Source organism: Theobroma cacao, chromosome 8 (assembly GCF_053813885.1).
Source record: "Theobroma cacao isolate CCN51 chromosome 8, ASM5381388v1, whole genome shotgun sequence".
Taxonomy (NCBI): domain Eukaryota; kingdom Viridiplantae; phylum Streptophyta; class Magnoliopsida; order Malvales; family Malvaceae; genus Theobroma; species Theobroma cacao.
In genome coordinates, this window is record NC_142646.1 from 6,780,773 (window position 1) to 6,806,388 (window position 25,616).

General features: G+C 34.3%; 4 protein-coding genes across 5 annotated transcripts; 2 read left to right on the forward strand and 2 right to left on the reverse strand.

The window, feature by feature from the left end:
• Window positions 1–492: 492 nt before the first annotated feature.
• On the reverse strand, window positions 493–4,220 carry LOC18592376 (proteasome subunit beta type-3-A). 2 transcript variants are annotated; one of them, XM_007019073.3, is made up of 7 exons: window positions 4,059–4,220; window positions 3,770–3,951; window positions 3,563–3,670; window positions 2,786–2,875; window positions 1,391–1,475; window positions 1,042–1,136; window positions 493–805 (listed from the first exon to the last, which is right to left on the reverse strand). In XM_007019073.3, exons 1-7 carry the CDS (start codon window positions 4,062–4,064, stop codon window positions 757–759), a joined length of 615 nt encoding a protein of 204 aa, XP_007019135.1. In that variant the 5' UTR covers window positions 4,065–4,220; the 3' UTR covers window positions 493–756. The 2 variants fall into 2 exon arrangements, with proteins under 2 accessions (XP_007019135.1, XP_017981744.1); XM_018126255.2 differs by lacking the exon at window positions 4,059–4,220 and having other exon boundaries at window positions 3,770–3,957.
• A 1,531-nt stretch (window positions 4,221–5,751) lies between these two features.
• On the forward strand, window positions 5,752–11,592 carry BGAL16 (beta-galactosidase 16). The gene is made up of 19 exons (XM_018125321.2): window positions 5,752–6,012; window positions 7,034–7,129; window positions 7,229–7,341; window positions 7,419–7,485; window positions 7,589–7,681; window positions 7,764–7,907; window positions 8,204–8,298; window positions 8,385–8,490; window positions 8,676–8,760; window positions 8,834–8,952; window positions 9,055–9,219; window positions 9,381–9,562; window positions 9,671–9,762; window positions 9,881–9,990; window positions 10,102–10,206; window positions 10,462–10,569; window positions 10,647–10,792; window positions 10,894–11,248; window positions 11,339–11,592. Exons 1-19 carry the CDS (start codon window positions 5,851–5,853, stop codon window positions 11,447–11,449), a joined length of 2,454 nt encoding a protein of 817 aa, XP_017980810.2. The 5' UTR covers window positions 5,752–5,850; the 3' UTR covers window positions 11,450–11,592.
• Window positions 11,593–13,016: 1,424 nt separating this feature from the next.
• Window positions 13,017–19,436, forward strand: LOC18592378 (beta-galactosidase 16-like). Its single transcript, XM_018126027.2, has 19 exons — window positions 13,017–13,308; window positions 14,232–14,327; window positions 14,474–14,586; window positions 14,679–14,745; window positions 15,110–15,202; window positions 15,291–15,437; window positions 15,906–16,000; window positions 16,088–16,193; window positions 16,335–16,419; window positions 16,507–16,625; window positions 16,737–16,904; window positions 16,994–17,175; window positions 17,270–17,358; window positions 17,646–17,749; window positions 18,013–18,105; window positions 18,234–18,338; window positions 18,422–18,567; window positions 18,666–19,005; window positions 19,109–19,436. The coding sequence occupies exons 1-19, from the start codon at window positions 13,150–13,152 to the stop codon at window positions 19,217–19,219; spliced, it is 2,418 nt and encodes an 805-aa protein (XP_017981516.2). The 5' UTR covers window positions 13,017–13,149; the 3' UTR covers window positions 19,220–19,436.
• Window positions 19,437–19,792: 356 nt separating this feature from the next.
• OGG1 (8-oxoguanine-DNA glycosylase 1) lies at window positions 19,793–22,614 on the reverse strand. Its single transcript, XM_007019077.3, is given in 4 exon segments — window positions 19,793–20,283; window positions 20,285–20,482; window positions 21,044–21,254; window positions 21,904–22,614. Coding segments are annotated over 4 exon segments (1,122 nt in total). The 5' UTR covers window positions 22,566–22,614; the 3' UTR covers window positions 19,793–20,232.
• Window positions 22,615–25,616: the final 3,002 nt, after the last annotated feature.

Here is a 25,616-nt window from a genome sequence, read left to right on the forward strand (position 1 = left end):
GTCATCCCAATTTCTGGAAAATGTTTCTTTGGACGAGAGAGAGAGAGAGAGAGAGAGAGAGAGTTTTACTGTTTGAGTGGCAGACAAAACCCAAGGTTTCACTTGTTATGCAGTGAAGAGAAATTGAAGGATGCAGCGTTTCCTTTTGTCTGAATCAGAGGATGAAAGGAGAGAGGAGAAGATTCAATTACCTACACCATTTCGTAACGGGCGAGGTAACTGTCCCCCCAAACCAAAAGTGTCATTTCCCCTTTCTTTTGGGCCCAAGGTTCCCTAAAGCTGCAAAACCCAGTTTATCATTTACATAAATTTTATTCAACTAGAACCAGTTATTGACAGAGGAATCTGTTTTACTCTTCACACTTAGATCACCATTCACGTATTCTTTTGTAGTGCCGCATTCCATTAGTGTACCATTAATTTGCGCAGATCATTAAAAAAGATGAACAAATTGTTCATCTATCAAAGATTTTGGAAGAGGACCTAACCCAATTCATCCAACATATCGTCTGCATATTTAACTAGGAAACATCAATAGGAAGACAAATTTTAACTCATGAATGTATATCACTTCCACCACAACATTCACCACGCTGCAATAATATAAAACTTAGTCAATCGATTTCAGAATTATCAGAGCACATCAGATTCGAGCATTCACGATCAACAGCCTTGATAAACAAATAAAACTGAAAGTTATATAGTTCGCAATTAAAGGCTGACGGCTAAGGGGAAGATAAAGACAATTGGCTGCGCTCAATCCATCCTTCCCTTCAAAATTCTTTCTTTTACTTCTGTAGGTGTGCTGCAAAATGTATATTAAAATTGCACCAATTAGCTATTACTGCAAATGTTAAGTTTTAGCTGTCCAGACATTATCAGTCAGAAAACAACTAAATACTGCTTTTTCTCCATCAGGGAAGGGGAGAGTTTGGATGGTTCGAATAGCGACCAGATTCTCTTGGGTAAGGTTTTGATAAATATGAACTAAGGAAAAGAATGCTACTAAGAATATAAAAAAAAACATTTGAAAATGCTTACACAACATAGACATGTCCTCCCCAACCACTCAGACAGTCACGATCCACTGATGAAAGGAGTGCTTGAGAAACAGTTTCAAACAATTCATCAGGTTCCTGAATACAAGGAAAACAATGAGTCAATAAAGCGTGAATTCTATTACTGGCATGAATGATTTGCAGCTAACAACCACAATACTTTTAACTATGACACAATAAAGTGTAGTCATGTCTACCCCAAAAATGGGCACCATGTCTTAGCTTGTAGGTTACAAGCATATAAGCAATGAAATATTACACTTCTCGAAAAGATTCATCACTATTATGCATGTGTTAGTCTGAGCATAGGAAAATAAAAAAAATTGACAAACCATGTCCTCCTTGAACATTGACTCGCAGGCACCATAAAGAGACTCTGAGGCAGTACCAGCTACAACAAAATCTTTTGCAAGCTCCCTGCATTTCAAAGAAAGCAAACATAAAAACCAAAATAGTTTCAGCATTTGCATCAAAATATTAAAAAATCATTCAAACCATAAGATTTAAAATAGTACTGTCAAGCAGAAATCGAACTCAATGAAACGCAAAATACTGGATATATATCAGAGTTTAACACGTGATAAAGTTCGTATGAACCCAGTAACAGGCATGTATTAGACATATCTGATGAAGAGAGAGAGAGGACAAAGAATGACACATGGCAAACTGTGATTTCATCCAGAAATCCTTATACATTTAAATATCAAGCCTGAGATCATCTTTCTAAAATTTTCAATGGCATCAAAGGAAATTGGAAATACTTGTATAATTGCTACTCAAAATTCCAAACCTAAGTTACAGGTACAGAATATAACTTGGATATTTCTTCTGCTAGTTATTGCTATTTTAGAAAGGGTAGCTGCAACTCCAACTAGGAAGTTCCAAAAGAAAAGAAAATAGGGTAACAGCTATCTATGGGCATATGATGACCTGTGAAAATCAAACTCAATAGCTATTCCATTTTAAAGAGCCACTGACCACCAAACATTTTGAACTTTTCTTTTTAACGCAATCAATATATACATTTTCTATTTCCTTGAAAACCAAATAAAACATGCACAACCATTTAAACGTATATGTTTCTTAAAAATATTAACATCAACAAACAAAATTACAAATAAACATCTTTTATTGAAAAAAAATTTATTATATGGAGATGGGGGTTTGGGGACGGGTTCTTCCAGTTCATTATGTAAGGTACAGTGGAAAGCAAAGAATTCAAAGAGCGCCTAGAAGTGTTGCTGTTGACTTTTTCTAAAATCATGCAACTATTGATTGAGATCCAAAGCCCCTAGTTTGTTAAGTGTCTAGGATCATGCTTATAAAGGGTTGATTATGTTGGAGATAGAACCATAATGGGATTCTTTATTAAACAGCACCAAAATTTCGGGTTTTGGAATAAGAGTGAGATTCTTTTACTAAACAGAGCTAAAATTCCTGGTTTCCTCTCTTTGATGTCACAGGTGTCTAGACAATCAGTTATCATAGAGTAAAAGCTCAGCTTCTTAAGACATGAAAAAAAAGCTTTTGTTTTTTTCTTCCTTTTCTACAAAAGAGATTAGAACAGAAAATTTACTGAAAGAAAGTTACATGCATTTGTTTATAGAACAACCCTCATTGTTAGGTAAATACTACAATATAAGTAAAATAAATAAATTATACCTAGCATCTAAGAAAAATTCATCCTTTTTGCTTCCAAAATACAAGAGAGAATAAAATCTACTTACTTGGCTCCAATGGAATCCATGGTGCAAATGAAGGGCTTGTCTTCATCTCCCAATCCAGCAATTACCGGTTGGCAGAAGTATGGACCAAACCTATGGAAAAAAGAAAAAAAAATGTCATAAAACTTGTATCGGTTACAAATAAAAATTGGACCCTTTTCCAGTCATTCCCATTTGAACACAAACAATTCCTATGAGTTCCTCTCAAGCTTGACATGTTATCAAGGAAGGGCTTCAATTTTATTAGAGGGAAAGAAGAGAACTACATGTTAGGTTTTGAGGCTAAACATGAAAAGGGCAGTCAACAATTATCTTGGACGCTCAGTTTTTATCATAAGACAAGTGAATTATTTCCCTTCAAGGCGCAGAATAAGATGAAGCGACACTTAGCCAAGAAACGGCATAAGTAAGGCTTTTTCCTTGTGATGCATATTGCAAATTCTTCCTCTGCCCAACTTCATGTTTTAAAAAGGAAAAAACATGTACTTTTATCCATAACAACTCTTATGCATAATGTAAGCACCATATAGCAACTAAGCTCATTTTACCAATTCTCGATTACTCCTCCTATCATTTTAAAAATAGTTTACGTCCCAGTATTTTTTTCCCATCAAGCTAATGCAGAACGTATCAAGAGTTGGTACTTGGCAATACGATACAAAATTAAGGCTTTCCATTTCCTCCCTTAATCTAAGAGCTAAGCTAAAACGTTAAAAGAATCTAATCTCTGTAATTAATTGAACTAATCAAAAGATTAAGTGGGGAGCCTTTTATACGAACCTTTTCTCGTAAAGAAGAGCAGAAACAAGGTTAGCAAAAGTCTCAGGTTTCATGTCCCTCTCTTCTCTTAGCTGATATAACTTGTGCCTAAACACAAGCCTTTGATACCTTGAAAAATTAAAAAAAAAAATTACCACAAAACATATAATAATTTTTAAACAATAGAAAGCAGACAGGGGAAAAGTTAAGGTAAAAAAAAGGGAGTACAAGGTTTGAGCATCGGTGGCGAGGCCAGAGAGACCGAGAAAGAGGCGATCGTGGATTTTAGAAATCCTCTGGAAGTCGGTGGCGATTGTTTGGAGTTGAACGCCGAGTCTCCGATCGCTGGCGATGGCGAAGCAGTTCTTGCCTACCATCGCTACTAGGGCACTCCCATTGTACTCGAAGATCTGCATCATCCACCAAAAACTAATTTTTAATTAAGCTTCGGAGAAATAGGGTTTCAACTAAGAAATTAAAAAAAAAAAACAAATTTCGATTAAGAAATGAGACTTACCGACATTGAAGAATTTAGGGTTTATGCTATTAAATTTGATTCCACGAGAAGAATGATTTTAGCAAAGAGAGAGAGTTTTTAAATGGAGAAGACTGTCAGATGGCTTGGAGGTCACTCCAGTTTCTAATGATTCAAGCGTTGCTCTTCATTTAAAAAAAAAAAGAAAAAATAAAAACAGAGGGTTTTGCTTTTGGAGAAAGTGTTGGGCTGAGTTTAATTTCTCTTCGAGCCTGACCCAACACAGATATTAGGCTTCCTTTTGTTTTCGCTACAAAGGCCTTTTGCTAGCTGGGCTTACTATTTGTTTTCAATTGTTCAACCTTGAGGTGCCCCATGCTGGGCCGGACCAAGCGTACTGGATCTCCTTTTTCAAAGTCAAGTTCATCTCAGCCCATCAATTCAATTATTATATTTAATATATTTTAAAATTAATTTTTTTAAAAAATATAATATAATATTTATTAATGAAATACGTTAATCGATCTAAATTAAACTCAACCAAATTCCGGTCCAATAGACACCTATTGCTAAATAATCATTTGTTCATTTTCAAATGAGTTAAATTTTAATGCTTTTCACTTTTCTTTCAATTTATTACTAAGCAAAGCAAGAGCTAAGGTTCAATTGGGATGTTGTTTTAATTATTTGGACTCCATTTGGTAATCGAAAAGTAGTTTTCTAAAGAAGACATTTTTTTAAAAAAATAATATTTTTTGTTATTTAAACGAAATATTATTATTTTTTATTATTTAAAAAATGAAATCGATAAGTTGATAGTAATTGGGTAGATCAAGAAAAGTCGTCGGTATAAAACCCTTGTCCAATGAACTTAAAACAATTTTTCTTTTTGTTTTTTCTTTTCTTTCCACCAAACCTAGCGTAAGTGAGTTGTTGAAGACATGGCCCCTGCTTTGCAAATATCCTAAGAGTGAGCAAACCAAAATTCTGAAAATTCAGTGGTCAATGACTCAGCATAGCAACTCACTTCCACTTTTCTAGTGGGTAAACCACGTTAATAACATGCTTTTGCCATTATAAGATACAGCAACTTTCAAATAGATGAGGACATTTTTTAAAAAATAAAAAACTCTTAAAAAGTTGACTTATTTTTTTTTTAAATTTCTTTTATGATTTTTCTTATTTTTTTTTAATTTTGTTTTTTATAAAAAACTGTTTTTTTAAGAGTTTTTTAAAATTCTTTTTGATTACGTAGCAAAAAATTAAGTCAAACAAACGCTAAGTCAAAAATCCATTTAAAGTAGTTAAAAATCATATTTGGTTTACATTAATACCAAATTGATTTGTTTCCCTCGTTAAAAGATAAAAGAATTATGGTCATATATTATTCAGAAATCTGGTCAATTTGGTTAACCGAATTGGACCCCTGATGGGTTTGATTAACCCATTTGTAAAAAAGAAAGAAAGAAAGGAAGAAAGCAGCTAGAAAAACTTGGTGAACTTCCCATGCAATCAGCTCAAGACTTTAATTACGCTTCAACATACAAATAAGGAAAAATATAACATCAATGCAAAATGCCACTTAATATGGCAATTGCGACCGCAATGAGATCCTGTTTTGTCATTGTAGCCTTGCGACGTGAATGAGATAGTTGGCTTTCCTTTTCTGTTCCCATAAGTTCCTCAAGAACCAGTTTGAATATTGTCAGATATTTTAGTTGGTGGAAGGGCTTTTCTCACGTTAAACAAACCCTTTGTAGCATCAGAAAAACACAAGCATCAAACGGGTCTGGAAAGGAGTGTTTAAGAGAATAGAACAAAAGGGTTCCGAGTTATGGGGCGATGGTTCTTGTTTCTTCTTGGATTGCTTTTAACTGTATCTGGTGGTAGAGGAAGCGGTGGCAATGTAACGTACGACGGAAGATCTTTGATCATCGACGGCCAACACAAGATTCTGTTTTCCGGCTCAATTCACTACCCTCGTAGCACTCCTCAGGTATTAATCTTCTTTACTTCTTACGTTAACTCTCGGTAAATATCTTTAATCTTTTTCTTTCCTTTCTTTTTCTTGCAAAGTTATTGCTGTTAGGTCCGTTTGAAAGGAAGGGAGGCTGTGTTTTCAATCCTGGAAAAAACTTGTTTGGTGAAATAGTCAAATCACTACAAGGAAAAGAAAACAGGGCAACGAGTTCTTGCCAAACCATATTGTTTTGGGATGGTTGATCTTTTCAACAAATCCATCAATGACTTGCTTAGACTGAGTTTGTCAATTTCTCTAAACAAAACTTGCCACTTGTTCTCCACGTTCTCCACTATAAACGTGTCAAATACTTTTGGTGGTATCACTATGGTATTTCCCATTTGACCTCTTCTTTTATCATTAAATTGATTGAAGAAGAACGTGTGACAATGGTGTCGTCCCCTGTTTTCTTTTGATATTAGTTTAGGGTCTGTGTTGTTTTCCTCTGTTTTCCAATTTTCGACAAACCAAACAAACTTTTACATGATTATCTCCTTTTGGGTACATTGACAGACTGCCATGACTTACCATATATTTTTTTTATTTTCTTTTGCATGATGTGTGAGAGGTCGATTATCATTATGATGATCAAGCTCTGGCCCTTTAGTTCAAACATATAATGGAGTTATTCAAGTTGGACTTAATTCGATTAAATTATCATCGATTTATTAAAAAATATTGAAAATTAAATAAAATTTGGTATTATGTAAATAAATATTATACACTTAATGTTTTTTATAGATGACACTATTAACAAATTTAAAAAATAAGAATACATTCAATAATTAAAAAAAGAAAATATAAAAATACTTGAATTTGTCTCTGATTATTACTTGAGCTATATATAATGATTTGAATAGAGTAATTCACAAGTAATTTCATTCATTTTACGTGTCGATACATGTCTTTTATCTTTTTATCTTTTGCAGAAATTTCAGATTTTAGGACTGCTTAAATTTTTTTAATGATAATAGTAACATGTAATTGAAATTTGCAGATGTGGTCATCTCTGATAGCCAAGGCCAAAGCTGGAGGACTAGACGTCATCGAAACCCTGGTATTTTGGAACCTACATGAGCCCCAACCAGGACAGGTAACCATTGATAATTATAATGTTCTTTTCCATTAATGTTGAACAAAAGAAGAGGGAAAAAATGTAGATGCTAAAGCTCCTATGCTCATCGTTCTGCAGTTTGATTTTAGTGGAAGACGCGATATAGTAAGGTTCATTAAGGAAATTCAAGCACAAGGTCTATACGCATGCATTAGGATCGGACCCTTCATTCAGGGCGAATGGTCTTACGGGTAATCAGATTACTTGCTGCAATACTTAAATCCGAGTCCTAGTTAGTTTTCCAAGGCATAACAATAGTGTTTTGCAGGGGTCTGCCATTTTGGTTGCATGACATTCCAGGGATAGTTTATAGATCAGATAATGAACCCTTTAAGGTTAGTATACTTCAGTTTCTCACTGGCTATGGAAACTATTCAGTTCAGGGGTCTGAAGGCAATGTTACCACTAATACTACTCCTATTTTTGGTGTAATGGCAGTACCAAATGCAGAAGTTTGTGTCAAAGATAGTGAGCATGATGAGAGCGGAAAATTTGTATGCTTCACAAGGAGGGCCAATTATTCTGTCACAGGTTTAAAGACCAGAAACATAAGCTTGCACCTTCTTTTCAACTAATATTATCCTCTGTGATTCTAAAAGTTGCTTTAATATAGATTGAAAATGAGTATGGAATGGTACAAGCAGCATTTAGAGAGAAAGGGCCTACTTATCTTCGTTGGGCTGCAGAAATGGCTGTGGGGCTTCAAACTGGCGTACCATGGGTGATGTGCAAGCAAGATGATGCTCCTGACCCTGTGGTTAGTCTCCAATTACTTTGAACAGATACTACACCTAATTGGACATTCCAGTTTCAAGCTTAATTAGCGGATTCTATGCTTAAAAAACAAATTTTGAAAGCAATAAAAGTTACTTTCAGATTCTTCTCAAAAGTATATCGTCGGTGCTTTTACCATGATTCCATAGCAATCACTGGTCAAGAACTTTGAGAAAATAATTTGAACTCTATCTTTCAGTTGAATTTCCTTGATGAAATCCTTTCTTATTCTTTTCCCTTGTGCTTTTCATTTTTGTTGAAAACTGGGCAAATTGATAGATTAATGCATGCAATGGGAGGCGGTGTGGAGAAACATTTGCCGGACCCAACTCACCAAACAAGCCTGCAATATGGACAGAGAACTGGACAAGCTTGTATGTTTTTGTCCTGATTTTTCATTTTGCACTTCTGTTTACTATTTTGCACCCGCTTAATAATGAGCTTGGAAATTTTTTTGAAGTTACCAAGTATATGGAGATGACGTAGACATCAGATCAGCTGAAGACATAGCATTCCATGTTGCACTCTTCATTGCAAAGAAAGGCAGCTATGTGAATTATTATATGGTATGGCAATCCTCTATCAATATTAAAAATCGTAATCGATTGTGTTTCAAATTTCATTAGCAGGTTACTGATATTAATAGCTTATTTTACCTGGTTAAACTTGTAATGCACATATGATTTGAGGTAATAGTCATAAAGAAATGAAATATAAATCCAACTAATTGCATAGCTTCAATAACTTGTAGTACCATGGAGGAACAAATTTTGGAAGAAATGCAGCTGCATATATGCTGACAGGTTATTATGATCAAGCTCCTCTTGATGAGTACGGTAAGTATAAATCGCTTTTTATCTTATTCAAATCAAAGAGTGAATTTTTTTAACTTGTCGAGTTGTCTTTCAGGTTTGTTTAGGCAGCCTAAATGGGGTCACCTTAAAGAGTTACATGCTGCAATCAAGTTATGCTCAAAACCTCTAATCTCTGGAGTATATACCACCATGGCTTTAGGTCGATCACAACAAGTAAGAACATTGGTGGAACTTAATCATTTTTCCTCTCGATTCTGATTAAAATCCTTTTGGGGGCAATTAATCAAGGACATATTTCCAATATGTTGGTAACAGGCCTTTGTTTACAGAGGAAATTCAGTTGACTGTGCTGCTTTTCTGGTAAATAATGACACAAGGAAGAATGTTGGAGTAACTTTTCTGAACTCATTTTATGAATTGCCTCCAAAGTCAATCAGCATCCTGCCAGACTGCAAGACTGAGGCGTTTAACACTGCTAAGGTATGCTTAAAGTTCATAAGTTAAAAGTTAAACCATATATGAATGTAAGCATCTTATATAGGGGAGTTTCATCATTTATAGCTATAAAATAGATTACTTGTGAGAGAAGGAAATACAAATTTGCAGAGAGAGACTCAGATTCTTCTGCTCATATCGAACAGGTAAGCACACAATACAACACCAGAGCAGTGGAAACAAGACAGAAGCTAGATTCAATTGAAAAATGGGAAGAATTTAAGGAAGCTATCCCCACTTTTGAGAAGACTTCTTTGAGAGCAAACATTTTGTTGGAGCACATGAATACAACAAAGGATACTTCTGATTATCTTTGGTACACTTTCAGGTACGCCAAAAGGAGTTTATTCCATTAAGCAGAGCTAATGGTGAAATTCGAGTGAAAACCAGTGTTCATATCATAAAATACTTATTATGTAATATTTAAATATTTTAGGTTTCAAAATGATTTTTCTGATGCCCAATATGTGCTTAATGTGACCTCCTCTGCACATGTATTACATGCCTTTGTAAATGGAGCATCTGTAGGTGAGTTTCATTATCTCCTTAAGCTTTTCCACGATTGAAATCGATCTCAAGTATCATCTTTGATCCTGCAACGGGGCAATGACAAATTGTTTTCTTTCACTGTACCATTCTTCTTTAGGTTTCACTCATGGAAGTTATAAGACTAAAACTCCCAACCTAGAGAGGAAAGTTACTTTAAGTAATGGAACAAACCATATCTCCTTGCTTAGTGGAATGGTTGGATTACCGGTGATTGTCGATTATTCTTCCCTAATTTTCCTCATATGTTAATGAGTAACTAAATAGAATTTATGTTTGTCACCTTGATCCTAATAGTTTACCTTTATTTGTGGTATAAAGGATTCAGGAGCATACCTTGAGAGAAGGGTGGCGGGAGTAAGTAGAGTGATCATCAAGGGTGAACATGAAATTAAAGATTTTACCAGCTATTCATGGGGATATCAGGTTATTGTCTTTAATTCCCAGGTTTTAGTTTCAATATCTAAGGTTCAGCTTCCAGCTATAAATGGGATATCTGGATATTTTCACCAAGAAAAGACCCAGAAAATTGTATTTAATTTCACAGAATTTGAATCGATGTAATAGCAACTTTCAAGAAGTTAATTTGTCACCTTGATCTGTAATATAGTTGGAAAACTGATAGAATATTGATTGATGACTGAAATGTTTTACCCATACATTTGAAAATTTTCCTGGAAGGTTGGGCTGTTAGGTGAGAAATTACAAGTATACACAGATTTTGGATCAAGCAAAATACAATGGAATACCTATGGAAGCTCTACTCATCGAACTCTAACGTGGTACAAGGTATGGAAGCTGTAAATTTATTCAACATAATGAACCATAGATAATCCTCATTAATTTCTACTAAATGCTGTTTGTAGACTCTATTTGATGCACCAGTTGGAAAGGACCCTGTGGCATTAAACCTGGAGTCCATGGGAAAGGGTGAAGCCTGGGTGAATGGCCAGAGCATTGGTAGATATTGGGTCTCATTCCTTACCCCAAAGGGAAGTCCTTCACAAACATGGTAAAGTGGCATTTCTTGAATAATTGCATGCCTCATATGATTGAAACAGAATTTTATACATTTGTTTAAATAATGTTTGATCTTGAATTTCATTTTTTTAGGTACAATGTACCTCGATCCTTCCTCAAACCAACCAATAACCTACTCGTTATCCTAGAAGAACAAAATGGATACCCTCTTGGTATTTCCGTAGACACCATATCGATCACAAAAGTGTGTGGTCATGTGTCTGATTCGCATCTCCCACCAGTTATTTCATGGCGAGGACAAAACAAAACAGAAGAAAAGAACCACGAGAAGCACCATGGAAGGAGGCCTAAAGTTCAGCTTCGATGTCCTCCAGGAAGGAACATTTCCAGCATCTTGTTTTCAAGCTATGGCAACCCTTCTGGTGATTGTGGAAGTTATGCCATTGGGAGCTGTCACTCATCTAACTCTTTAGCCATAGTTGAGGAGGTTAGCTTACACCATCTGTTGTTGTTCAGTTCTACTTCGCTTACATATATATATATTGACTCTGGTTTTTCTTGCAATGTAACTTGACAGGCTTGTCTAGGGAAGAGGATTTGTTCCATCCCTGTTTGGAGCCAAAAATTTGGTGATGATCCATGTCCAGGCATACAAAAAACCCTGTTGGTTGATGCACAGTGCACATAAGAGTGAACAATTTGTATAGCTTAGTTTTTTGCATTTTAAAGATTGAAGAATTGATTCAATATGAAACCGGTTCACCCTTTTAGATTTTTTAACCTGTTAGTCAATATTAAAGCTATAAAGAATTTATGTAATTCTCATTGAAAGTGGGTTGTTAATTGCAATATAATGCTATGAACAAAAGAAGGAAAAAGAGAGCAAAATAAAAGATATTCATCATGTACATGTCATGCCATTTTTGAATGGATGAAATCTAATTAAACACTATTCCTATAATGCATTCTTTACAACAGAAATAGAAAAAATAGTTAAGATTTTTGTGGGATTTTGGGTTTATCAAGTTGTTTCTTTGTCAGATTGAATAAAATCGTCTAAAATATCTTCTTCTTTTTTTGAAAATCATCTAAAATATCTTAATCTTTTTCAATCACATTTTTTTGAAATTTAATTAATTCCTTAATTTATGCATAGGAGGATCAGCAACATTCCAAAATTTTAAAACTACTTTAACAATTTAATTTCTTTTTCGGGTTTTTAATTTTAAAATCAATGAGATATTTCTTCTTATCCCTTTGCTTGAAGGGAAAATCCTATGATTTTGCAGGATTTTGCCACACCCTTTCACCAATGGGCCAAAACCCAGGTTAACCAAACAAGGATTAAAACTTTATACTATATTAATTACTGTGAAATTTTAAAATCATCTTTAAACATAGGTCCCTTTTAAGAATATGCATTTTTTTTGTGTCACTGTATGTGACTAAGACTAAGTATAGAAATACATGCCATCAATAATATGAACATGTTTTACTATTGGTTCTCTCTATTTTGAATATATACTGAATTTTTTTTTAAAAATATATACATCTTTTTTTGTTTCCACTTTTTATAAACAAATGGCATATTGAGACATTTTTATTAATTGTATATAATCATGTAAGATTTTTTTTAAATTTCATTTTACTTTAATGTATATACACACACACGTAAAGTGATTATTAGAATGTGTAGTATTACAATTCATAATTAAAAATAATTAAAGTTACCGATGTTTTTTTTTTTATTGAACTAAAAATATGAGATTGGGCACCTTTCGTACCTTCTTGCATGTCCTAAAAATTTTAATAATGGAAAATGACAGAATTAATGCAATAATAATATCAGTTAATTCCCCTCCTTAAATGTTGTAATATGACACAGACAAAAAGAATACTAACTTTTCATTAATTAAATAACATAGAATAACATCTAAGGATATATAATAGATGCTACACAAAATTACAAGATAAGATAATTAGTTAATGATACAGTCATCACCATCAACTACTTTATTTTTTCATATTAAATGCACAAAATGGAATACTGTCAACAAAAGAAATTGTTTTCCACCCTAATAATAATAGTGCCACTTGTCAAAAACCAGTACCAATGATATAATTCCACCATTTAATTATACCCATATATTAATAGAGAAAAATAATTAAAAAAAGGTAAAAGACTGCAAATTAACAAAAAAAGGTTTTATATAATTTGATATTGTCAGATTGCTTTCCTAAGAAGAAAAGGAAACGGTAGAGCATGTCCATAAAATCCTCCCGAGTGTATATATATATCAGTTAAGATAGAAGGAGAAGTTGACAAAGAGCAGCAAGAAAACAGACGCTCTCCTCTCCAGCAAGTTCATCACTAGTAGTTTTGTTGAGATGTTAGGGTTGTTTTGGTTGGTTTTTCTGGCAGCTGCTGCTGCTTGTGGCTGCTGTCATGGAAGAAATGTAACGTATGATGGAAGATCATTGATCATCGATGGCCAACATAAAGTTCTCTTCTCTGGTTCAATCCACTACCCTCGTAGCACTCCCGAGGTATACATACAAGCAGCAACCCTTTTATGTTTTTGAAGCTATATATTTTCATATATTGTTAAGTTGAGAAACTATGGAGAAATCTGTGTGCCTTATTAGCTATCGTTTCATGCAAAACCATCTTAGAAAGATAGGTAAGCAAAAGATCTTTTCTAATGGAATTTGTTGAGAAAATCATGGAGCTTGACGTGTGGTACTATATCTATACGTATAGTTTAATTTAATCCCTTTCCATAACTAACAGAATCATCCGGCTTTCTCTTCAAAGTGGAGTCTATATACTAAGATGATTGAGATGTTCTTCATTTAAAATATATATTTGATTGAGATGATCGTAATCCTAGTTTGCTACTCAAAACGTGAAAGGTAAGTTCTACCCATCTAATTACTTGAAATGGCTCGAAAAGCATGGAAGTTAAACATAATTTTTTTCTGTTTTTGGTATTAATTTAGGATTTCATATAACAATTGTGAAGGACACAATGCATGTTTCTTTATTTTGATTGCTTGTAATCTAACTGAACTGTTGCTTCTCTTTGCGATATAAGACAAATTCTCCTAACCAACCATCCCCATCCCCATCTCGTGCATATATAAATGCAGTTTGTCGCTCCTCAATTACTTGGCGGTTGGTGCAATCCCAACGTAGAAAGGAAAGAAAGACGTCTCAAATTTGGAAACCTTTTCCCCTTTTTCTTTATATATATATATGTATATTTAAAAAAATTATATATTAAACACTTGATCGAATTAATTTAATCCATTGAATTGGTCCCTAATAATCCAAGCTAACGTTTTGAATACCATTTACTAATAGAAAATGTAATTTAGAAATACATTAAAAAGAATAACGTGTAATATTTTGAGAGCTAAATTTGTTATCATCAAAGAAAGGTTAGCTAAAGAGGTTATACTAATTGCAGATGTGGCCATCACTTATAGCCAAAGCAAAGCAAGGAGGGATTGATGTGATTCAAACTTATGTGTTTTGGAACCTCCATGAGTCCCAACAAGGACAGGTGACTCACCTTGAAATTTCTATGCTGCCTCTTTCCCATTTTTCTAGTATATATTATTAGTACAATAATGTAATTGATTTAGTTCAAATAAAGAAATGATTCCATTTTTTTTATTTATTTCAAGCTTATAAAAATAATTTTTGCAGTATGATTTTAGTGGAAGGCGTGACATAGTAAGGTTCATAAAGGACGTCCAAGCCCATGGCCTGTATGTTTGCCTCAGAATTGGACCCTTCATTCAGAGTGAATGGACTTATGGGTAAAAATCGTTGCTGGCCATCGCCATCCTCTTCTTCTTCTTCACTGCAACCATGGTTTAATTAACTGAGCATGACTTTGTCGATGGTGCAGGGGTCTGCCCTTTTGGTTGCATGATGTCCCTGGGATTGTTTTTCGATCCGACAATGGACCCTTCAAGGTAGCTAAACTTGACAAAAACTTGAGAAGATTTTAAAAAAAAAGTTGATCTATTACTTTATATTTGCTTATTTAGACTGGCAAATTTTACTTAAGTTCCATAATTTTTTCTATAATTCTTAACCTCTGAATCATCTCATTTATATTTTTAATGTTTTAAAAATATTTATATTTTATTTTTTAAAATTATTTTATTAAAATTGATGTAATATTCATATTGTAAATTAAATAACACGTCACGTGAATATTCTCTTAATATCTCATATAAAAATTAAAAATCATAAACAAAATTTATTCAATTTAAACAACGAATAAAAATATTCAATGATAGGCTATTAACAAAATGTTTGTCTGATTAACGACAGTATCACATGCAAAAGTGGGTGACAAAGGTGGTAAACATGATGAAATCGGAGAGATTATATGCTTCGCAAGGAGGGCCAATCATACTATCACAGGTTTGATTTCCTAGTGGAAAAACTCAATATTATTATCTCATCTTTGGAATTTGCATGGTGTTACCAAGTGGTATGCGCATCATTTTAGATTGAGAACGAGTACCAAAGGATAGAATCAGCCTTCCCTGATGAGAAAGGGTCGCGTTATGTTCACTGGGCGGCAGGCATGGCCGTGGGACTTAAAACCGGCGTGCCCTGGATAATGTGCAGCCAGCAAGATGCCCCTGACCCTGTGGTTAGTTCTTCCTTCTCTTACACTCTTAATTAATGGGGATTTATCTCCATATTTTGTGGCTGACTGATGTTGATGATTATATATTTATGCAATTGCCACATAATGACATGATTATCTAGTGACAACAGTTGACAAGCAAGGGGTAACGGCTAGCCATTTTCACCATTAAATTGTTACCATCGATCCTATTTACTATCGTCACCATTAACAAATACTATACCTGGTTTTAAAAAATGATTAGAAGACTGATAAGAACTTACTAAGAAGGAAAATGAATCCAGGAAAAAGGTGGACCTGTGCCGAACATTTCTAGATTTAGTGGTCGAGGTTTGATCCAAAAGAATCAGAAGGTTGAGCTACGGCTATATATAGCTCAATCATTTCGATGGAATAATTATTTATCCCCCATGTCAAAATTTTTACTATATCCATAGCATTAGTACATGGTCTAATATTTGGCATTTGCAGATCAATGCATGCAATGGGTTTCAATGTGGCGTAAAATTCGAAGGACCCAACTCACCTAACAAGCCTTCCATGTGGACTGAAAACTGGACGAGTTTGTATGTATGACAAGCGCAGGTACTTTAATTAATCTTGAAATTTGAAAAAGGCTAAAGAAACCAATTTCTTCGTTTTTTCTTTTGAAGCTTGCAAAGGTATGGTCAAGAGGTATTCCTGAGATCAGCCACAGATATTGCATTTCATGTTGCCTTGTTCATTGCCAAGAATGGAAGCTATGTAAATTACTATATGGTATGACCAACCTCTCTTCCTACTACCTTATACTCGTCATCAGATATATATTTGTTTTATGTACACAGAGGACATATGCTCCATACTATATATGCATATTACCACTATTTCTTTTCCAACATTTTAAAGTTTTGTTAACAGTACCATGGAGGAACCAATTTCGGAAGAACAGCTGCTGCATACATAATTACAAGTTACTATGATCAAGCACCTCTTGATGAATATGGTATGCTAGCTTCTATGAGTATTTTGTGTTTATGGCATGATTTTAAACTTTCAAACAAAGTTAACATTGTTTAGTTGATGGGTTCAGGTTTGATTAGGCAACCTTTATGGGGTCACCTTAAGGAGTTGCATGCTGCAATAAGGTTATGCACAAAGCCTCTGCTTTCTGGAGCATATGAAACTTACTCTTCGGGTAAACTTCAAGATGTGAGAACAATTCTTAGCGAGAAGCAAAATTTTGTGTCTGTTTAATCTCTGCAGACAAAAATATATGCCTTCAAACTTCAATTGAAATTGTGTTTTATCTGTTATGTCAAGGCTTATGTCTTTAAAGGAAAGTCATCAGGAGACTGTGCTGCATTTCTGGTAAACAGTGACAACACCACCAATGCTAGAGTCCGTTTCCAAAATGTTTCATTTGAATTGCCTCCAATGTCGATAAGCATTCTGCCAGACTGCAAGAACGTAGCCTTCAATACTGCAAAAGTAAGACACAAATCCGCATTCTTTCCTTTCTTCAGTGGTTGCTTAACTTTGCTGCAAGAAAATCATCTCAGCTTGCTTGTATTTAACAGGTAAGCACACAGTACAATACAAGATCAATGACAGTAAGACACAAGTTTGATTCGACTGGAAGATGGGAAGAGTACAAAGAGCCTATCCCTACCTTTTCAAAGACTAAGTTAAGAGCCAAAAATTTACTTGATCATATGAGTACAACGAAAGATACATCTGATCACCTTTGGTACACTCTCAGGTAACCATAACTTGGATGCAAACCGTTGCAGGTTGAACTTGTTTGAACCGTATTAGATCCTGAAAATGCTTTTCATTTCACCATGCAAATGCAGCTTTCAGCTTGACTCTGATGCCCAAGCTGTACTTTCTGTGACATCCGATGCCCATGTTTTACATTCATTTGTCAATGGAGCGTACACAGGTGAACTTGTTCATCTTTTAACCTCTTTTTGATGGTTGATAAACTAAAAATCGCCAATCTGATCATATGATTTTTACTATGTATTTATGTAAGATTAACACCATTAGCTTAAGATTTGACATTTAAATAGGAAAATGTATAGATGCTGGATTTCTGCTATCAATTTTTCAGATTTGTCATATCAGGAAGAAAGCAACAAACCCAATCCACATGTTATACTATTTGTTTCTACTTATCTCCTTGAAACCGCTCTGTACTTCACATGTTTGTTCTGTTTTGTTCTTTAGGATATGCATACGGTGGGAAGAAGAATTTCGAACTGAATAACACAGTTCACTTGAATAATGGAACAAACAATATCTCCTTACTTAGCGTTATGGTTGGATTTCCGGTACTTTAAATCCCAATTTTTCTCTCTCCACATTGTATATTTTATTTCTAATAACTTTGATGCATTATTAAAGGATGTAACTTGAGCATTAAATCATGGGAATATACACGCGAAAGAGATAGCCGAACATGCCATAAACATTCTTGTGGTCATGTCATTGTCACTACTCTCTACTTACTCAATAGTTTTGGTTTTATGTGATCCATCTATTAGTCTATCATCTACGGTTGGAGCTAACGAATAGTTTCAATTGTAATGTAAAGGATTCAGGAGCATATCTTGAGCATAAGACTGCGGGCATACAAAGCGTGACGATTCAGAACGAGGATCTCAATAACTATCAATGGGGATATCAGGTGATGATTTTCCTAAAGCCTGATTTTCATGCTACATCTGTTTATTATTTGTTAAAGCCTGAAAGACAGACTGTAATAGCAAAGAAGTTTCCTACATTGTGCTATGGTGTTAAAATTTTTTCTTCAAGGTTGGGTTGTCAGGAGAAAGTTCACGAATTTTTACAGAACATGGATCGAATAAAGTTCAATGGAATAGGTTTCATGGCATACATCATCGACTGACATGGTATAAGGTGAGAAAGTTATTCTTATGCCAGTAAAATATGTCATCAATGGGATCTATGGCCTGATTTTCATGTCCATTTTCGTTTGGCAGACTCTATTCGATGCACCTGGAGGAAATGATCCGCTTGCACTGAACCTTGGTTCCATGGGAAAGGGTGAAGTTTGGGTTAATGGCCAGAGCATTGGCCGATATTGGGTCTCACTTCACACACCTGAGCTTAGGCCTTCACAAACGTGGTAAAAGTTTCTGTAATAACTACTAATAGACAAAACCTAAGATCAGGTCCTGCTCTGTCGATAACTCTTTAGCTTAAGCTCAAACCATTCTTTTCCAGGTACAACATACCGCGACCCTTCCTGAAACCTACAGGAAACTTGTTAGTTCTACTAGAAGAAGAATATGGGGACCCTCTCCGGATTACATTGGGCAGTATTTCAATTTCAAAAGTATGTGGACATGTGTCTGAGTCGCATTTGCCCCCAGTGATGCAAAGCCAAAGTGGAGTGAACTATAACAAGGATCTTGCTCGAAGGCCTAAGGTTCAGCTCCATTGTCCTCCAGAGAGAAATATTTCCAGGATCCTGTTTGCAAGCTTTGGAACTCCATCCGGTGATTGCAATAACTATGCCATTGGAAACTGTCATCTATCTAGTTCGAGAGCCATTGTTGAAAAGGTGAACTTCCATTCTTCTAATGTGACTTTAATTTTTGTGGAACAATGGTTCTTATGCTATCTCTAGTACTGATAATTTATCACAACGGCAACAATCTTTGTAGGCTTGTCTGGGGAAGAAGAAATGTTCCATCCGCCTCCCGGATCAAGCTTTTGGTCGTGACCCATGTCCAGGCATCCCTAAAACATTATTAATCGATGCACAATGCACATGATAGGAACGAACATACTATATGCTAGTAACCTATGTCTGTAAATACATATATCAATGCTTTCAAGTGATTCCACTCGGAATGTATTGACAATTTTTAAGAACCAACTTCAGTAACCCCTGTTAATAAACCTTTTGTGAAATTAATGATAAATTATGGATAATAATGTAAATTTATACAATTTTTCAATAAAAATGAAAAGCATACTTATCTGATTCTATATTTTTCTTGCTTTTCAGAGTGCTAATTTATAGATACTGATCAGTCCCCCTATTTCTAGGGCCCTTATGAGTTGTCAAATTCATAAGGTTTAATTTGCAAGAGAGAAAATAATAAAAAAAATTTGACAATGCTATTGCTATACCTCATAAAGGAGATAATGCATTGATATAATGATCACAAGCAATCAAACAACCAGAAAAATAATTGAAAATGTTACATTAGAAGTGTACGATGAATGCTCAAAGAATCTAATCCTCAGTTTCCTACAGTAATGCCTACAAAGTATAAATTAATTAAATGCTGCATACAGATAAAAATGGACAACAATTTGATACAAATATCGAGATACGGCAGTGGGACATCAACAATTACAATTATCTTAAGATTGATTCATTGTTGTTGCTGTTCTATCTGATCATCAATGTTTGAATCATTTTGCAGTAAAGCTTGACATTAAAAATTTTCTTCTGGGTAACAAAGAGGGGATAGTTCCAGAAATATAGAAAAATACCTGACAGGCCTGAACATGCTCATAACAGCAACTGGTCAAGGCCACACGTTTTTCCCCCCAACCAGGTGCTCAGATCTCACCAAACCCATCCTTTATCTTTCAGAATCCTTATCATCACAAGAGAGTAATTCCTACAAACTTCTTGCATTTGATCTTCAGATATATATCATCCAAGATCTTGCTCTTGAGAAAAAAAAGAGTATGCCAATAGTAAAGGCGGGTAAAGGTGGCTAGATGGCTAAAGTTCAAATATCCGGTCACCAAAGTTAATGTTTCAGTAATTTCAACTATAGCTTCCGTCACTGCAGCACATATTACTGTCTTTTCTTTTGGCAGGTTTTTTTCTCTTCAATATCCCAAAAGTGTGATGGCAAGAGGGCCTTCTGTGAAGGTAATTCAGCAATAAAAAGTAGAGTTTGAGCCCAGCCAGCATATTCCCCATATTTGCTCACAAATGCCTCTGCCACACGGCCGGAAAGCTTAGGTGTCAAACGGGCACCTGCAAGCTCAGGAAGGAGGTACCTTGTAGCAATCTTGCTCCATGAAACAAGAATACTTACATGTTAGAAATTCATGGATGCATAAAATACAAAAGAAGAAGAAAAAATAAATTCCTGATGTTTATATCAATAAGAATTTACTGTACATAACATAATGTTACACCAATCCATGCCATAATGCTATGACTTAAATTGCAAATTCAAATGAATAAAGGTTATGTATTCCTATTGTAGCATTTTAAAAATTCATCACCTAAATATCAAATGCCTCTCACTCAAATAAGCAAACAGGTTTCTGTTCATATACTACAAGGGTTTTAACAAAAGCCCCATCATCCCCATTCAGAAAGGAGGAAGTACTCTGATTTTAGCAGTTAACTTCCAACCGGAATTCTACTTTCTGTGGCTCACAGCCCAAGTTAAAAAGAAAGCACAACAATTCTGAAAGCTTGGAAACTTACTTCCTAATCAATTTGGTTTCTAATTTAAGCAATGCCCAACCTAGTCAAGTCATTAGTACAGTGCTCATAAATATAATGTGTAAAAGACTATTATATTACACTATTAATAAGCCACAATCATGAAGAAGTATACCTGCCACACATGTGTATCAACAGGAATGGCATGGTGCTGATCGAGAGAGAAGAGAGCAATACATGCTGCCACCTTGGGACCAACTCCAGGTAAAGTACATAGAGCATCGATTGCCTCTCGAAGATCCAATTTACGAAGAGAAAGAAGCCATTGAGCACCTCCATCTGGTTTTGATTGCAAAACACCAACCGTGCCAGTTATGTACTTGGCCCTGCTCACACATATCATGAAAAAAGCTGAACATCAAACCATGATCATGATGCAAAACACAGACTCCAAAATCCTGCCCATGTATGCCAGACATAATGGAATCATTTATCAGCTGCCATAATGCCATGGAAGTATAAATATGCCTCTCATATGAAGGGATTATACAGATATTAAGCAAAACATTACTGCTATTCAATGTAATTCATGATTTTAGTAGAAGTAATGCCTCCCTCCACTTTTCCCAATTATTTGTACTCACTGGGTGGGGCATATAGTTATTAGATAAATTTAAGGATGTGAAGTACCAATTACCAATTAGTGGACAAGTCTAAAAATTCATTAGTAGGATATTGGATTTAGACCAACCAAATATTGGCACATTAGGTGGGGCAAATAACATTTTCAGTAGTTTGTTCAGCTGTGGAAATAATTCAGCATTCCAAATATTTCCTTAAGCAACAACAAAATCTACCAATGCAAGAAGATTAACTGAGTATAGGCTTAAAAGAATCACCCCATAAGGAACTTAAGCAATCGTAACAATTATATAAACAGTATTAATGCAGTTAGGCAACCGATTAAAGGAAAATACAAATTTAAAAAATACTAATACAAATAAAGAAATAAAAGAAAAAACAAAACGATATTACCTGTAACCAAAACCAGCCCGTCGAAGCTCTTCCTCAGAGACAGCTGATAAACGTTCCAATGAAGGGAACTCATGAAACTCAAACCCACAAACACTGCCCAAATAAGTCCCCAAAGAGGAAACGAAATCCACCATTTTAGTAATCCTCCCAATATTATTATTAGAAGAACAAAGGAACTGGACCAAGCACTCAACTGGGTCCTGCCTTAAAACCCGCGCACCCTTCAAATGCTTGGCCAGCTCAGTAAACCTCGAGTCATTCTCCGAGAAAACCTGCCAGAGCTTGGCCAAGGAAATGCCCACGTTGAGAAAATCGAGAAGCGCTAGCTTGGCAGCGGATTCGGAAGGGGTGGAGTGGATGAAGTAACAAACGTCGCCATTGTGGAGGTGTTTGAGGGAGAGCAAGTGCGGTCCGATGGCGCCGGTGTATTGGAGCGGGCCTGTTTGTTTCCAGCGGAAGGTTTGGCCTGTGGGGAAGGTAAGTGGAAGGGAGAGCTCGGATTGGGAGAGGTTTAGTGGGACCCATTGGGAGTAAGGTTTAGGCTTTTTGGCGGAGATTGGTGGGGTTTGAGGAGGTGGCGGTGGTTTTGGTTTGGTGGAGGTGGAGGTGGGGGAGAGTGGTGGTGAAGGTCTTGGCCTTTTCATCGCTAGGAAAGGTCTCATCGAGCGCGTCTAATAATGATTCCCTTCCCCACAGATGCAAGAAGGGAGATTGATCAGATCCTTTACTCGTAATATATAAAAAATAACATTATATAAAATTATCTATTAAAAATACATCAAATGTATTCGAATATTATTTTTTTTTTTCAAAACCCAAAGAAAATTATCTTTAATTCATACCAATCAATGGATTAAGTTGAGGACGCTTAGCTTGGTTTGAATTAAATTTATGAAAGTTTTAAGAAAATATCTTATTAATTTTATAAAAGTTACCATAGATTGGCTTATTTTTTTTACATGTATAAATAATAATTGAGTTAAGTGTTCAGATACATAATTTGAATTTTTTTTGTCAGTTAAGTGTTCAGATACCTAATTTGAATTATTTTTTTGTCAATCTTTTTTAAAATTTTAATTATTTTAAATAACTTTTAATTTTTAAATCTAAATTTTTAAAAATAGTATATTTCGGAAAACTTTTTCATTTAAAGTTTAAAGAAGCAATTAAAAAATTAAATTAAAAATATGTTCAAATAAGAAACAATTATAAAGTTAAAATAAAAATATGATTCACATTAAACAAAGTTATCACTATAAATGAGATAGAGGAATTGCATCAACAAAACTATATTACGAGAGAAAACTAATTAGGGATATAAACGAGTAAGGTATCCACTTTTTATAAGGTACTTGATCCAAAATTTGCTTAATTAAAAAGTACCTGCATCCTATTAAAATTTGAATAAAATCACAAAACATTACCTAAAATCGAATCCTAATAATATAGTACTATCTTTTAATTATTTGAATTTGTTAAATACCCAATAAAATAATTCAAACAACAATTTAAATAACTAAAAACCATATAAAAATTAATTTAATGTTTATTAGTTTACAAAAAGAAAATAGCTTAAGATGGTAAAAGTTGTGTTGAAAGTAAAGAATTTTGAATCTTATAAATTACAAAATTTTGAAATATTGCTCGTGATTGTTAAAAAATCTTAAGATGATATTCGAAATCTACCTAAAGTCGAGTCAATTATTAAAAGCATTACCCAAATTCGTTTCATAACCAAATTGAGGATACCAAACCTATGTTATCGAGTCGAGTACCTGTAGATGCCGGCCTGTATAATAGCAATTCGTTTACATCTCTAAAACTAATACAAGATTATTACGTAAGAAGTAGAGAATAGAATATATTATATAAAGATTAGATTAACAAACAGAATAAGTTTTTATCGTTTTTTACATAAGCATAAAAAGATGATTTCCACATTTACAGCCATTCAGGAAGGTTAAACAACGTTAATCTACACCAATTAGAGATATCTAAGTATAAAACAAAAAAAAACCCTTTCACCGACCACATAGATAATCACATCAATGGCACCGAGAGAAGAATACTGCTAGTCTATTTAACTATCACATCAAATAGGCAATATTTAAAAAAAAAAAAAAAAGAACCAAGATTGGTTGAAAACAAGCAAATCTAGGCCTTGTTTAACAAAAAATAACAGTATTGGTGGAAAATAAACAAATTCTTTAAAACTATTCGGATTTCGATTCCGATTTAGACTGGGATTCGGATTCACTTCCATTTTCCGCACCCTCTTTTTGGGTCGTCTCCTCCTTCTTCAGACCACATCCTCCTTCTTGGGCATTTCCTTTTTCACCACTTGCTTGTTGCAGTCAAGAAATCGCTGAGAGGAAATGCAACAATTTAATGAAATATGTTAAGAATTTTCATTACTAGCAAATGTATTACAAAAGTCCTATTTATACTACTAGAAACTTATCAAACAAAAGAAGAAAGATTAACTAACTAATAACAGCAAAGTGAACTAGTTAGTTACTAGTTATTGTAATAGTAGAATAGTAAAAGTAATTTCCACAATAAATAATACACGTGTCATTCTTTTCTGTTAATTGGTTGAGCGCATGACAAACATGTGATCTTCTTCTTCAATTCCTTTATACAAAATAGCCTTATTTTCATTAATTTTCAATCTAATACTCTCCCTCAAGATGAATTGTGTATATTAAGCACATTCATCTTGCTGAGTAGTCAAGGAAAATCTTTTGGTTGTAAAGCTTATGAGAAAAGATCTACAAGTTGTGCTTTTGTGAAGACATACACTTCAATTAAACCTATAAGTACCTTTTCTCCAATAAAGTGACAATCTAATTCAATGTGCTTCGTACGTTCATAAAACACAAGGTTTTTATTGATATAGATTGCAAACTAACTATCATAGTAAAGCTTCATTGATTTTTCATGACAAATCCCCAAATCTGTTAATAAAGACTTCAACCATACAATCTCACAACATGTTGCTGCCATTGAATGATATTCAACTGAACTATGAGCAACAATAGCATGCTTTTTAGATTTTGAACTAATCATAGAATTTTCAATAAACACATTGTACCCTCTAACAAAATAAGCATGTATTTTCAAATTTGATTCTAATATCATCAGAACACCTTGTCTTAGTGATCCCTTCAAGTATTTCAATGTCCTAAATGCTACCATTAAATGTTCATGTGAAGGTTTATCCATGAATTGTGATAGCACTTGTACTGCATAAGGTATGTCTAGCTTTGTAAATGTCAAATATAAAAGTTTCCTAATTAATTATCGATATCTTGTACGATCTGACAATCTCTCTTCTTCTTGAGCCTTCTACAATTTATGATTATAGTCCATAAAAGTAGATACTGGTTTGGTACCAAGTAAACCATGTTTATCTAGTATGTTCGGTGTATATTTTCATTGATAGATAAATATCCCCTCTGGTGACCTTGTAACCTCAAGTTCTAAGAAATATTTGACTATTTCAAGATTTTTTAGCTTGAAATGTAAACTCAAATACTCCTTTACATCATCAACTAATCAATTAGAAGTACTACCAATAATTATGTCATCAACATAAACAAGCAATGCCACAAAACTCTCTATCTGTAGTAGACTTAGTAAACAAAGAATAATTTAATAAAGTTTGTTTGAAACCATACTGTATAAAAGAAGCAATAAATTTGGCATTCCAT

Excerpts from the sequence above, each read along its gene's own strand:
- LOC18592376 (XM_007019073.3), bottom strand. Across the intron at positions 2,876-3,562 it reads GCTCTTCTTTACGAGAAAAG|GTTTGGTCCATACTTCTGCC; the intron begins GTTCGTATAAAA and ends TTTTTTCCATAG. Across the intron at positions 806-1,041 it reads GGAGGACATGTCTATGTTGT|CACACCTACAGAAGTAAAAG; the intron begins GTAAGCATTTTC and ends TACATTTTGCAG.
- BGAL16 (XM_018125321.2), top strand. The coding sequence starts at position 5,851 with ATGGGGCGATGGTTCTTGTTTCTTCTTGGATTGCTTTTAACTGTATCT. Across the intron at positions 8,491-8,675 it reads GCTATGTGAATTATTATATG|TACCATGGAGGAACAAATTT; the intron begins GTATGGCAATCC and ends AATAACTTGTAG. Across the intron at positions 10,570-10,646 it reads GAACTCTAACGTGGTACAAG|ACTCTATTTGATGCACCAGT; the intron begins GTATGGAAGCTG and ends TGCTGTTTGTAG.
- LOC18592378 (XM_018126027.2), top strand. The coding sequence starts at position 13,150 with ATGTTAGGGTTGTTTTGGTTGGTTTTTCTGGCAGCTGCTGCTGCTTGT. Across the intron at positions 14,746-15,109 it reads CCGACAATGGACCCTTCAAG|TATCACATGCAAAAGTGGGT; the intron begins GTAGCTAAACTT and ends GATTAACGACAG. Across the intron at positions 16,905-16,993 it reads TAGCCTTCAATACTGCAAAA|GTAAGCACACAGTACAATAC; the intron begins GTAAGACACAAA and ends TGTATTTAACAG.